Below are 15697 nucleotides of genomic sequence, written 5' to 3' on the forward strand. Positions count from 1 at the left end.
CTACCAGATATCTGCTCTCCTGACCTCCTACCAGATATCTGCTCTCCTGACTTCCTACCAGATATCTGCGCTCCTGACTTCCTACCAGATATCTGCTCTCCTGACTTCCTACCAAATATCTGCTCTCCTGACTTCCTACAAGATATCTGCTCTCCTGATTTCCTACCAGATATCTGCTCTCCTGACTTCCTACCAGATATCTGCTCTCCTGACTTCCTACCAGATTTCTGCTCTCCTGACTTCCTACCAGATATCTGCTCTCCTGACTTCCTACCAAATATCTGCTCTCCTGACTTCCTACCAAATATCTGCTCTCCTGCGCCTGACTTCCTACCAAATATCTGCTCTCCTGACTTCCTACCAGATATCTGCTTTCCTGACTTCCTACCAGATATCTGCTCTCCTGACTTCCTACCAGATATCTGCTCTCCTGACTTCCTACCAGATATCTGCTCTACTGACTTCCTACCAGATATCTGCTCTCCTGACTTCCTACCAGATATCTGCTCTCCTGACTTCCTACCAAATATCTGCTCTCCTGACTTCCTACCAGATATCTGCTCTCCTGACTTCCTACCAGATATCTGCTCTACTGACTTCCTACCAGATATCTGCTCTCCTGACTTCCTACCAAATATCTGCTCTCCTGACTTCCTACCAGATATCTCCTCTCCTGACTTCCTACCAGATATCTGCTCTCCTGACTTCCTACCAGATATCTGCTCTCCTGACTTCCTACCAAATATCTGCTCTCCTGCGCCTGACTTCCTACCAGATATCTGCTTTCCTGACTTCCTACCAGATATCTCCTCTCCTGACTTCCTAAGAGATATCTGCTCTCCTGACTTCCTACCAGATATCTGCTCTCCTGACTTCCTACCAAATATCTGCTCTCCTGACTTCCTACCAGATATCTGCTTTCCTGACTTCCTACCAGATATCTGCTCTCCTGACTTCCTACCAGATATCTGCTCTCCTGACTTCCTACCAGATATCTCCTCTCCTGACTTCCTACCAGATATCTGCTCTCCTGACTTCCTACCAGATATCTGCTCTCCTGACTTCCTACCAAATATCTGCTCTCCTGACTTCCTACCAGATATCTGCTCTCCTGACTTCCTACCAGATATCTGCTCTACTGACTTCCTACCAGATATCTGCTCTCCTGACTTCCTACCAAATATCTGCTCTCCTGCGCCTGACTTCCTACCAAATATCTGCTCTCCTGACTTCCTACCAGATATCTGCTCTCCTGACTTCCTACCAGATATCTGCTCTCCTGACTTCCTACCAAATATCTGCTCTCCTGCGCCTGACTTCCTACCAAATATCTGCTCTCCTGACTTCCTACCAGATATCTCCTCTCCTGACTTCCTAAGAGATATCTGCTCTCCTGACTTCCTACCAGATATCTGCTCTCCTGACTTCCTACCAGATATCTGCTCTCCTGACTTCCGACCAGATATCTGCTCTCCTGCGCCTGACTTCCTACCAAATATCTGCTCTCCTGACTTCCTGCCAGAAATCTGCTCTCCTGACTTCCTACCAGATATCTGCTCTCCTGACTTCCTACCAAATATCTGCTCTCCTGCGCCTGACTTCCTACCAAATATCTGCTCTCCTGACTTCCTACCAGATATCTGCTCTTCTGACTTCCTACCAGATATCTGCTCTCCTGACTTCCTACCAGATATCTGCTCTCCTGACTTCCTACCAGATATCTGCTCTCCTGACTTCCTACCAGATATCTGCTCTCCTGACTTCCTACCAGATATCTCCTCTCCTGACTTCCTACCAGATATCTGCTCTCCTGACTTCCTACCAGATATCTGCTCTCCTGACTTCCTACCAGATATCTGCTCTCCTGACTTCCTACCAGATATCTGCTCTCCTGACTTCCTACCAGATATCTGCTCTCCTGACTTCCTACCAGATATCTGCTCTCCTGACTTCCTACCAAATATCTGCTCTCCTGACTTCCTACCAAATATCTGCTCTCCTGCGCCTGACTTCCTACCAAATATCTGCTCTCCTGACTTCCTACCAGATATCTGCTCTCCTGACTTCCTACCAGATATCTGCTCTCCTGACTTCCTACCAAATATCTGCTCTCCTGCGCCTGACTTCCTACCAAATATCTGCTCTCCTGACTTCCTACCAGATATCTGCTCTCCTGACTTCCTACCAGATATCTGCTCTCCTGACTTCCTACCAGATATCTGCTCTCCTGACTTCCTACCAGATATCTGCTCTCCTGACTTCCTACCAGATATCTGCTCTCCTGACTTCCTACCAGATATCTGCTCTCCTGACTTCCTACCAGATATCTGCTCTCCTGACTTCCTACCAGAATATCTGCTCTCCTGACTTCCTACCAGATATCTGCTCTCCTGACTTCCTACCAGATATCTGCTCTCCTGACTTCCTACCAGATATCTGCTCTCCTGACTTCCTACCAAATATCTGCTCTCCTGACTTCCTACCAAATATCTGCTCTCCTGCGCCTGACTTCCTACCAAATATCTGCTCTCCTGACTTCCTACCAGATATCTGCTCTCCTGACTTCCTACCAGATATCTGCTCTCCTGACTTCCTACCAAATATCTGCTCTCCTGCGCCTGACTTCCTACCAAATATCTGCTCTCCTGACTTCCTACCAGATATCTGCTCTCCTGACTTCCTACCAGATATCTGCTCTCCTGACTTCCTACCAGATATCTGCTCTCCTGACTTCCTACCAGATATCTGCTCTCCTGACTTCCTACCAGATATCTGCTCTCCTGACTTCCTACCAGATATCTGCTCTCCTGACTTCCTACCAGATATCTGCTCTCCTGACATCCTACCAGATATCTGCTCTCCTGACTTCCTACCAGATATCTGCTCTCCTGACTTCCTACCAAATATCTGCTCTCCTGACTTCCTACCAAATATCTGCTCTCCTGCGCCTGACTTCCTACCAAATATCTGCTCTCCTGACTTCCTACCAGATATCTGCTCTCCTGACTTCCTACCAGATATCTGCTCTCCTGACTTCCTACCAAATATCTGCTCTCCTGCGCCTGACTTCCTACCAAATATCTGCTCTCCTGACTTCCTACCAGATATCTGCTCTCCTGACTTCCTACCAGATATCTGCTCTCCTGACTTCCTACCAGATATCTGCTCTCCTGACTTCCTACCAGATATCTGCTCTCCTGACTTCCTACCAGATATCTGCTCTCCTGACTTCCTACCAGATATCTGCTCTCCTGACTTCCTACCAGATATCTGCTCTCCTGACTTCCTACCAGATATCTGCTCTCCTGACTTCCTACCAGATATCTGCTCTCCTGACTTCCTACCAAATATCTGCTCTCCTGACTTCCTACCAGATATCTGCTCTCCTGACTTCCTACCAGATATCTGCTCTCCTGACTTCCTACCAGATATCTGCTCTCCTGACTTCCTACCAGATATCTGCTCTCCTGACTTCCTACCAGATATCTGCTCTCCTGACTTCCTACCAAATATCTGCTCTCCTGACTTCCTACCAGATATCTGCTCTCCTGACTTCCTACCAGATATCTGCTCTCCTGACTTCCTACCAGATATCTGCTCTCCTGACTTCCTACCAGATATCTGCTCTCCTGACTTCCTACCAGATATCTGCTCTCCTGACTTCCTACCAAATATCTGCTCTCCTGACTTCCTACCAGATATCTGCTCTCCTGACTTCCTACCAGATATCTGCTCTCCTGACTTCCTACCAGATATCTGCTCTCCTGACTTCCTACCAAATATCTGCTCTCCTGCGCCTGACTTCCTACCAAATATCTGCTCTCCTGACTTCCTACCAGATATCTGCTCTCCTGACTTCCTACCAGATATCTGCTCTCCTGACTTCCTACCAGATATCTGCTCTCCTGACTTCCTACCAGATATCTGCTCTCCTGACTTCCTACCAAATATCTGCTCTCCTGACTTCCTACCAGATATCTGCTCTCCTGACTTCCTACCAGATATCTGCTCTCCTGACTTCCTACCAGATATCTGCTCTCCTGACTTCCTACCAGATATCTGCTCTCCTGACTTCCTACCAGATATCTGCTCTCCTGACTTCCTACCAGATATCTGCTCTCCTGACTTCCTACCAAATATCTGCTCTCCTGACTTCCTACCAGATATCTGCTCTCCTGACTTCCTACCAGATATCTGCTCTCCTGACTTCCTACCAGATATCTGCTCTCCTGACTTCCTACCAGATATCTGCTCTCCTGACTTCCTACCAGATATCTGCTCTCCTGACTTCCTACCAAATATCTGCTCTCCTGACTTCCTACCAGATATCTGCTCTCCTGACTTCCTACCAGATATCTGCTCTCCTGACTTCCTACCAGATATCTGCTCTCCTGACTTCCTACCAAATATCTGCTCTCCTGCGCCTGACTTCCTACCAAATATCTGCTCTCCTGACTTCCTACCAGATATCTCCTCTCCTGACTTCCTACCAGATATCTGCTCTCCTGACTTCCTACCAGATATCTGCTCTCCTGACTTCCTACCAGATATCTGCTCTCCTGACTTCCTACCAGATATCTGCTCTCCTGACTTCCTACCAGATATCTGCTCTCCTGACTTCCTACCAGATATCTGCTCTCCTGACTTCCTACCAGATATCTGCTCTCCTGACTTCCTACCAAATATCTGCTCTCCTGCGCCTGACTTCCTACCAAATATCTGCTCTCCTGACTTCCTACCAGATATCTGCTCTCCTGACTTCCTACCAGATATCTGCTCTCCTGACTTCCTACCAAATATCTGCTCTCCTGCGCCTGACTTCCTACCAAATATCTGCTCTCCTGACTTCCTACCAGATATCTGCTCTCCTGACTTCCTACCAGATATCTGCTCTCCTGACTTCCTACCAGATATCTGCTCTCCTGACTTCCTACCAGATATCTGCTCTCCTGACTTCCTACCAGATATCTGCTCTCCTGACTTCCTACCAGATATCTGCTCTCCTGACTTCCTACCAGATATCTGCTCTCCTGACTTCCTACCAGATATCTGCTCTCCTGACTTCCTACCAGATATCTGCTCTCCTGACTTCCTACCAAATATCTGCTCTCCTGACTTCCTACCAGATATCTGCTCTCCTGACTTCCTACCAGATATCTGCTCTCCTGACTTCCTACCAGATATCTGCTCTCCTGACTTCCTACCAGATATCTGCTCTCCTGACTTCCTACCAGATATCTGCTCTCCTGACTTCCTACCAGATATCTGCTCTCCTGACTTCCTACCAGATATCTGCTCTCCTGACTTCCTACCAGATATCTGCTCTCCTGACTTCCTACCAGATATCTGCTCTCCTGACTTCCTACCAGATATCTGCTCTCCTGACTTCCTACCAGATATCTGCTCTCCTGACTTCCTACCAGATATCTGCTCTCCTGACTTCCTACCAGATATCTGCTCTCCTGACTTCCTACCAGATATCTGCTCTCCTGACTTCCTACCAGATATCTGCTCTCCTGACTTCCTACCAAATATCTGCTCTCCTGCGCCTGACTTCCTACCAGATATCTGCTCTCCTGACTTCCTACCAGATATCTGCTCTCCTGACTTCCTACCAGATATCTGCTCTCCTGACTTCCTACCAGATATCTGCTCTCCTGACTTCCTACCAGATATCTGCTCTCCTGACTTCCTACCAGATATCTGCTCTCCTGACTTCCTACCAGATATCTGCTCTCCTGACTTCCTACCAGATATCTGCTCTCCTGACTTCCTACCAGATATCTGCTCTCCTGACTTCCTACCAGATATCTGCTCTCCTGACTTCCTACCAGATATCTGCTCTCCTGACTTCCTACCAGATATCTGCTCTCCTGACTTCCTACCAGATATCTGCTCTCCTGACTTCCTACCAGATATCTGCTCTCCTGACTTCCTACCAGATATCTGCTCTCCTGACTTCCTACCAGATATCTGCTCTCCTGACTTCCTACCAGATATCTGCTCTCCTGACTTCCTACCAGATATCTGCTCTCCTGACTTCCTACCAGATATCTGCTCTCCTGACTTCCTACCAGATATCTGCTCTCCTGACTTCCTACCAGATATCTGCTCTCCTGACTTCCTACCAGATATCTGCTCTCCTGACTTCCTACCAGATATCTGCTCTCCTGACTTCCTACCAAATATCTGCTCTCCTGACTTCCTACCAGATATCTCCTCTCCTGACTTCCTACCAGATATCTGCTCTCCTGACTTCCTACCAGATATCTGCTCTCCTGACTTCCTACCAGATATCTGCTCTCCTGACTTCCTACCAGATATCTGCTCTCCTGACTTCCTACCAGATATCTGCTCTCCTGACTTCCTACCAGATATCTGCTCTCCTGACTTCCTACCAAATATCTGCTCTCCTGACTTCCTACCAAATATCTGCTCTCCTGACTTCCTACCAAATATCTGCTCTCCTGACTTCCTACCAAATATCTGCTCTCCTGACTTCCTACCAGATATCTGCTCTCCTGACTTCCTACCAAATATCTGCTCTCCTGCGCCTGACTTCCTACCAAATATCTGCTCTCCTGACTTCCTACCAGATATCTGCTCTCCTGACTTCCTACCAGATATCTGCTCTCCTGACTTCCTACCAGATATCTGCTCTCCTGACTTCCTACCAGATATCTGCTCTCCTGACTTCCTACCAGATATCTGCTCTCCTGACTTCCTACCAGATATCTGCTCTCCTGACTTCCTACCAGATATCTGCTCTCCTGACTTCCTACCAGATATCTGCTCTCCTGACTTCCTACCAGATATCTGCTCTCCTGACTTCCTACCAAATATCTGCTCTCCTGACTTCCTACCAAATATCTGCTCTCCTGCGACTGACTTCCTACCAAATATCTGCTCTCCTGACTTCCTACCAGATATCTGCTCTCCTGACTTCCTACCAGATATCTGCTCTCCTGACTTCCTACCAAATATCTGCTCTCCTGCGCCTGACTTCCTACCAGATATCTGCTCTCCTGACTTCCTACCAGATATCTGCTCTCCTGACTTCCTACCAGATATCTGCTCTCCTGACTTCCTACCAGATATCTGCTCTCCTGACTTCCTACCAGATATCTGTTCTCCTGACTTCCTACCAGATATCTGCTCTCCTGACTTCCTACCAGATATCTGCTCTCCTGACTTCCTACCAGATATCTGCTCTCCTGACTTCCTACCAGATATCTGCTCTCCTGACTTCCTACCAGATATCTGCTCTCCTGACTTCCTACCAGATATCTGCTCTCCTGACTTCCTACCAGATATCTGCTCTCCTGACTTCCTACCAAATATCTGCTCTCCTGACTTCCTACCAGATATCTGCTCTCCTGACTTCCTACCAGATATCTGCTCTCCTGACTTCCTACCAAATATCTGCTCTCCTGACTTCCTACCAGATATCTGCTCTCCTGACTTCCTACCAGAGATCTGCTCTCCTGACTTCCTACCAAATATCTGCTCTCCTGACTTCCTACCAAATATCTGCTCTCCTGACTTCCTACCAGATATCTGCTCTCCTGACTTCCTACCAGATATCTGCTCTCCTGACTTCCTACCAGATATCTGCTCTCCTGACTTCCTACCAGATATCTGCTCTCCTGACTTCCTACTAGATATCTGCTCTCCTGACTTCCTACCAGATATCTGCTCTCCTGACTTCCTACCAAATATCTGCTCTCCTGACTTCCTACCAGATATCTGCTCTCCTGACTTCCTACCAAAATATCTGCTCTCTTGCGCCTGACTTCCTACCAGAGATCTGCTCTCCTGACTTCCTACAGCCCTTCACGCATACTTTGACAATATGTTTGTTCAGTATCCTAACTAAGTAACATACTAACTAACTAACTATCCAACATATTAACTAACTAACTAACCAGCTGATTTACTAACCTGTGGTAGCTGACCAGTTTGTTCTGATCACACACACGTGCACGCACACACACACGCAAGCACGCACACACACACACACACACACACACACACACACACACACACACACACACACACACACACACACACACACACACACACACACACACACACACACACACACACACACACACACAGTCACAGTCACAGTCACACACACACACACACACACACACACACACACACACACACACACACACACACACACACACACACACACACACACACTTAGCTGTTCTCCATCATCCTGGGTGCTTGGTAATGACTAAGTAATCAATTTACAAACTAAAATAACTAACCAACATCCTAACTAACTATCCAACACACTAGCTATCCAACATACTAACTAACTAACTAACTAACTAACTAACTAACTAACTAACTAACTAACTAACTAACCTGTGATGTGGTAGCTGACCAGTTTGTTCTGATCCGTGGTGTCTCCGTCCTTGGTGCTGAGAACAGACACCACCTCTCCTGGCGGGTCACTCTCTCTGACCGCGCCCCGGTAAAACTCCCTCTCGAATCGCGGCGGGTTGTCATTCACATCTGCTACAGACACCTGGAGAGGTGCAGGAAGACAGGAGGAAGTAGACTTACTACTACAGTGACTTTTCTTCATGCATTGATATCAATGGGAGAACAGTTGAAATTCGACTGAAGTGTAAAGTTAGGATTTCATCCCTTACTGTTACTTACAGTTTTTCTCAATTACTTACAAGGATTTTCCATAACAATGTTGCTGATTTTTTTTTTTTTTTGGGGGGTGGGGGGGGGGGGGGGGGGGCTTTTTCACCCCAAAAAGTTTATGCATTTTCAAAATGTATTGCCTTCTCAAAAAAAATACATCAAAACTATATTATACCGTCAAAATGACGGTTCTTCCATAAAAAGAACACAGATGTCTGCAACAAAAAGATTAACGATACCATGCTTATTGTCACGTTCTGCCTAGTTATTGTGTTAATGGTTTGTTTTAGTGGGTCAGGACGTGAGTTGGGTGGGCATTCATTGTTTTGTGTCTGGTTTGTCTATTTCTGTGTTTGACCTGATATGGTTCTCAATCAGAGGCAGCTGTCAATCGTTGTCCCTGATTGAGAACCATATTAAGGTAGCCTGTTTGGTGTTGGGTTTTTGTGGGTGATTGTATTTCGTGTCAGTGTTCGTGCCACACGGGACTGGTTTCGGTTAGATTCTCTTTGTTATTTTGTTTCGAGTAGTGTTCAGGTTATTTTCTTAATAAAACATGGACACTTTCCACTCTGCGTCTTGGTCCGATCCCTACACCTCCTCTTCAGACGAAGAGGAGGAAATCAGCCGTTACACTTATTTATTTGAGCCTAAGCAAAACAGAAAGTCAGTCTGTCTTTTAAATTCCCAGTAGATCAAAAAAATATATGCAGTAACTAAATCATGACAAATCAAAACTGTAAATACAAATATCAAAAGGTACAGAATAATACGTAATTACTCTCCTTTTATGTATATTTCACCAAACAATCTCATTTTTTTCCTAGCCACCGTGCTTCTACACCTGCATTGCTTGCTGTTTGGGGTTTTAGGCTGGGTTTCTGTACAGCACTTCGAGATATTAGCTGATGTACGAAGGGCTACATAAAATAAACTTGATTTGATACACACTAAATCAAAATATTATTCCTAATGAAGATAATTAAAAAAATAACATTTAGTTATTGTGTACAGGATTCATTCATCGGTATCATCGCAATCCAATTTCATGTATTCAATACAAAGGTTGGTTTGCTCATAGTTTTGTTGACTTTTCATTGGCGCACAGAAACACACTCCACGATAGAAATAAGGAAAGGTGAATACAACGGAGGAACACAACTGATATTAACGCATAGGCCTTAATCCACACCAAAGCAACGCTTTATAATGGAAGGTCACAAAGTTACCCAAAGTTACTTTAGAAGTAACACAACTTCATTCTCTGCATGTCCTCAATATTGTAAAATATCATACAAATGTGACAGACCCCATTTCCTAGATCTTCCCTTATTTTGTGATACTGATGGTTCAGACTTTAGTGCACTAGTTTTTTTACTGATTGCTGGAAAAAGTGAACACAATGTGTTAATATTCTGTGAAAAAAAAAATACACTTGAATTTTGTATTCAGTGATGACATTTGGATTTAAAGTTTTGCAAAGGAAAGAAAATGATCAGAAATTCTGGAAATGTATTTGACCATTGTTGTTCTATTGCAGTTCTGCTATAGACAGGTTGGTTGTTGAGTAACAAAACCGATACGGGTGCTACTATGTTGTAACACAGACAGGGTTGGTTTAGAGTGTTAACATGTAAACTATATTTCACTTCTCCGCTCCTCCTGAGTCCGACTAAGAGCCCACTACTCCACTCCTCCTGAGTCCGACTAAGATCCCACTTCTCCACTCCTGCTAAGTCTGACTAAGATCCCACTTCTTCACTCGTGCTTCCTCGTTTTGGAGTATGGTCTGGGATGTACTAGAAACATTTTAATAATGTAAGAAATAACACAAAAACAATTTAATAATGCAAAGTTGGCCTGGGAATTAGAACTGGGGCGTCCATGTCTGTCAGGGCCATCTTCTACCCCCCGTACACACACAGACACTAATACCCGTACACACACAGACACTACTACCCGTACACACACAGACACTAATACCCTTACACACACAGACACTAATACCCGTACACACACAGACACTAATACCCTTACAAACAGACACTGATACCCTTACAGACACTACACCCTACACACAGACAACCCCCCCCCCACACAAACAGACACTCCCCCCCACACATACACACATCACCCCTGCACTCACCGTGACAACAGTGGTAGCGGATAGTTGTAGCAGCTCCCCCAGGTCTGAAGACACCACCACGAAGGTGTAGCTGGGACCAGCCTCATGGTCCAGAACAGACAGGGTTGTGATCCAGCCCGTTTTACTGTCAATGGAGAACACTGGTCCGGTACCAGTAGAACTAGTTGAACCAGTTCTGGTACCAGTAATACCAGATGAGGGACCAGCAGAGGTACGGTCTGGTCTGTTCTCCTGGATCTGGTTAAGTGGAGGACCCAAGCTGTAGGTGACCTGTAATAAAGAGGAGGTGGAGGAGGGGGAGGAAGAGGAGGACAGTGGTATAGTTAAGGGTAAATGCCATTTACACACCATTGTGCGATTGTTTACCCATCTCTTGTGGAAATACAGTGGCTTGCGAAAGTATTCACCCCCCTTGGCATTTTTCCTATTTTGTTGCCTTACAACCTGGAATTAAAATAGATTTTTGGAGGGTTTGTATCATTTGATTTACACAACACGCCTACCACTTGAAGATACATTTGTATTTATTTATTGTGAAACAAACAAGAAATAAGATAAAAAAACTGAAAACTTGAGCGTGCATAACTATTCACCCCCCAAAAGTCAGTACTTTGTAGAGCCACCTTTTACAGCAATTACAGGGTATGTCTCTATAAGCTTGGCACATCTAGCCACTGGGATTTTTGCCCATTCTTCAAGGCAAAACTGCTCCAGCTCCTTCAAGTTGGATGGGTTCAGCTGATGTACAGCAATCTTTGAGTCATACCACAGATTCTCAATTGGATGGAGGTCTGGGCTTTGACTAGGCCATTCCAAGACATTTCAATGTTTCCCCTTAATCCACTGGAGTGTTGCTTTAGCAGTATGCTTAGGGTCATTGTCCTGCAGGAAGGTGAACCTCCGTCCCAGTCTCAAATCTCTGGAAGACTTAAACAGGTTTCCCTCAAGAATTTCCATGTATTTAGCGCCATCCATCATTCCTTAAATTCTGACCAGTTTCCCATTCCCTGCCGATGCTGGTGGCAGATTCATGCTGTGGGGATGTTTTTCATCGGGATGGTGTTGTCAGGGTGATGAGAGGTGTTGGGTATGCGCCAGACAAAGCTCATCTGACTGGTGTACCTTCTTCCTTATGTTTGCTTATTTTTTTCTTTAAGCCATGTCTTTTTTCCTGGCTACTCCTCCGTAAAGCCCAGCTCTGTGGAGTGTACGGCTTAAAGTGGTCCTATGGACAGATACTCCAATCTCCACTGTGGAGCTTTGCAGCTTCTTCAGGGTTATCTTTGGTCCCTTTGTTGCCTCTCTGGTTATTCCCCTCTTGTCTGTGAGTTTTGGTGGGCGGCCCTCTCTTGGCAGGTTTGTTGTGGTGCCATAGTCTTTCCATATTTTAATAATGAATTTAATGGTGCTCCGTGGGATATTTAAATATTTTTATTCAGTATATATACTGAGATCATGTGACAGATCATGTGACACTTAGATTGCACACAGGTGGACTTTATTTAACTAATTATTTGACTTCTGGAGGTAATTGGTTCCACCAGATCTTATTTAGGGGCTTCATAGCAAAGGGGATGAATACATATACACGCACCACTTTTCCATAATTTTTTTTTTTTTTTTTTTTTGAAACAAGTCATTTTTTTCATTTCACTTCACCAATTTCGACTATTTTGTGTTTGTCCATTGCATGAAATTCAAATAAAAATCCATTTAAATTACAGGTTGTAATGCAGCAAAAACACCAAGGGGGGTGAATACTTTTACAAGGCACTGTATGCATTTGAAATATACAGAGCATTAAAAGGGGATTAAAATCATCAAAGCTTGATGATGAGTTGATCATTTTAATCATCTGTGTAGTGGTAGGGAACAAACTAAAATGTGCACCCCTTTAAGTCCCCAAGACCAGGACTGAGAACCATTCAGTCAGAATGGTGCCATTTTACGTTTATGTAAATTAGCTCCTTCCAATTTTGCTATTTTGTGTTTACTTTGTGCTGATCTTAACTTTTTTTTGTACATAATGTTTCTATCATCATTTCCTATAACCGAAAAGAGCTTCTGGACACCAGATCAGTGATCAGTAACCTTGGATAAAGATTTCTTCTTCAACTAGGTGCAGGACATACTGCTCACCCCGACCCCGGCCCTAATCCAGAGACTCGGAAAAGAAGAAGGTGGTGTAAGAGAGGCCAATGTGACCCTGATGTGCCTCCGTTCTACTGGTGAACGTACCAACACTGCCGAACTATCCTATCAATGGGACTTGAAGAACTGTAATATCCTACGCTTTTCAGAGTCATGGTTGAACAGCTAGGTGGTTTTTCTATGCATCAACAGGGCAGAACGGCAGCGTCGGGTAAGCTCAAGGGGGGGAGGTGTGTGTCCCTTTCTTAACAACGGCTGGGGGGAGATCTCTAATATTAAGGACGTCTCGAGGTTCTGCTCACCTGAGGTAGAGTACCTCATGATAAGCTGTAGACCATACAATTTACCAAGAGAGACTTCATCTATATTTTTCATAGCTGTCTATTTACCACCACAAACTGATGCTGGCACTAAGACCTTACTCAACAAGCTGTATAGGGCCATAAGCTGTGGATGTATACCAAGGCCTACCTTCAAACTTAGTGCCTCTTTGCTTGACATCATGGAAAAATCAAAAGAAATCAGCCAAGACCTCAGAAAATAAACTGTAGACCTCCACAAGTCTGGTTCATCCTTGGGAGCAATTTCCAAATGCCTGAAGATACCATGTTCATCTGTACAAACAATAGTATGCAAGTTTAAACACCATGGGACCACGCAGCCGTTATACCGCTCAGGAAGGAGACGCGTTCTGTCTCCTAGAGATGAACGTACTTTGGTACGAAAAGTGCAAATCAATCCCAGAACAACAGCAAAGGACCTTGTGAAGATGCTGGAGGAAACGAGTACAAAAGTATCTATATCCACAGTAAAACAAGTCCTATATCGACGTAACTTGAAAGGCCGCTCAGCAAGGAGAAGCCACTGCTCCAAAACCGCCATAAAAAAAACAGACAACGGCTTGCAACTGCACATGGGGACGATGATCGTACTTTTTGGAGAAATGTCCTCGGGTCTGATGAAACAAAAATATAACTGTTTGGCTATAATGACCATCGTTATCTTTGGAGGAAAAAGGGGGATGCTTGCAAGGCGAAGAACACCATCCCAACCGTGAAGCACAGGGTGGCAGCATCATGTTGTGGGGGTGCTTTGCTGCAGGAGGGACTGGTGCACTTCACAAAATGATGGCCTCATGAGGAAAGAAAATTATGTGGATATATTGAAGAAACATCTCAAGACATCAGTCAGGAAGTTAAAAGTCCCGTAAGCATTTCACTCATAGTCTACACCTGTTGTTTACGAAGCATGTGACAAATTAAATTTAAACTTCATTCACCGATGAACAGCGATCATCATTTGCCGACTTATTTTTTGCCACTATAAAGCACTACTAAGATGATAATATGATACTAAGATAATAACATGATACTAAGATAATAATATGATACTAAGATGATAATATGATACTAAGATAATAATATGATACTAAGATGATAATATTATACTAAGATAATAATATGATACTAAGATGATAATATGATACTAAGATAATAACATGATACTAAGATGATAATATGATACTAAGATAATAATATGATACTAAGATGATAATATTATACTAAGATAATAATATGATACTAAGATGATAATATGATACTAAGATAATAACATGATACTAAGATAATATAATATAATATTATCCCGGCGCAGTGGTCTAGGGCACTGCATCGCAGTGCAAGCTGCGCCACCAGAGTCTCTGGGTTCGCGCCCAGGCTGGGCTGGGTTCGCGCCCAGGCTCTGTCGCAGCCGGCCGCAACCGGGAGGTCCGTGGGGCGACGCACAATTGGCATAGCGTCATCCGGGTTAGGGAGGGTTTGGCCGGTAGGGATATCCTTGTCTCAGTATGTAAAATGTAATAAAATGTATGCACTCTACTGTAAGTCGCTCTGGATAAGAGCGTCTGCTAAATGACTAAAATGTAAATGTAAATACTAAGAGGATACTATGATAATAAGATGATAATATTATACTAAGATGATAATATGATACTAAGATGATAATATTATACTAAGATGATAATATTATACTAAGATAATAATATGATACTAAGATGATAATATTATACTAAGATGATAATATGATACTAAGATGATAATATGATACTATTACACTAAGATGATAATATGATACTAAGATGATAATATGATACTATTACACTAAGATGATAACATGATAATATGATAATAAGATGATACTATTACACTAAGATGATAACATGATAATAATGAAGTGAATAATAACAGAGAAGACAGTATAATACCTGTCCGTTGGAGCCCCAGTCAGGGTCGAGCGCCCGCACCTGGACCACCCTGGTGCCCACGGGCATCCCCTCCATTACCATGGCAACGTAGGAACTGGTCTCGAACAACGGCTTGTTGTCATTTATGTCCAGAATCTTTTGAGAGAGGACGAAGAGGAGGGTTAAGTAAACTGAATTAAACTCTTTGGAAAGGGTAGAAACCCTACCTCCACATGTTGAATATGTTATTCTACAGTCCTGCCACACACACACACACACACACACACACACACACACACACACACACACACACACACACACACACACACACACACACACACACACACACACACACACACACACACACACACACACACACACACACACACACACACACACACATCATTCCTCACCTTTGACAGTAGAGATGGACTCTATGAGGTCTCGCCGTGTCATAGTGGAGACAGACACACACACACACACGTCAA

At 44.3% G+C, this 15697-nt stretch overlaps 1 protein-coding gene across 1 annotated transcript in view; it reads right to left on the reverse strand.

Moving 5' to 3' along the window:
- LOC129863294 (protocadherin Fat 3-like) overlaps positions 1 to 15697 on the reverse strand; it is a 116262-nt gene that overhangs the window by 98902 nt on the left and 1663 nt on the right. The window contains exons 3-5 of the mRNA XM_055935181.1: positions 15231 to 15365; positions 10817 to 11086; positions 8380 to 8542 (exon numbers count right to left, since the gene is read on the reverse strand). Of these exons, the coding sequence (XP_055791156.1) occupies positions 8380 to 8542; positions 10817 to 11086; positions 15231 to 15365 (568 nt within the window). The remainder of the gene's footprint in view (positions 1 to 8379; positions 8543 to 10816; positions 11087 to 15230; positions 15366 to 15697) is intronic.

The sequence above is a fragment of the Salvelinus fontinalis genome, chromosome 10 (assembly GCF_029448725.1).
Source record: "Salvelinus fontinalis isolate EN_2023a chromosome 10, ASM2944872v1, whole genome shotgun sequence".
Lineage (NCBI taxonomy): Eukaryota > Metazoa > Chordata > Actinopteri > Salmoniformes > Salmonidae > Salvelinus > Salvelinus fontinalis.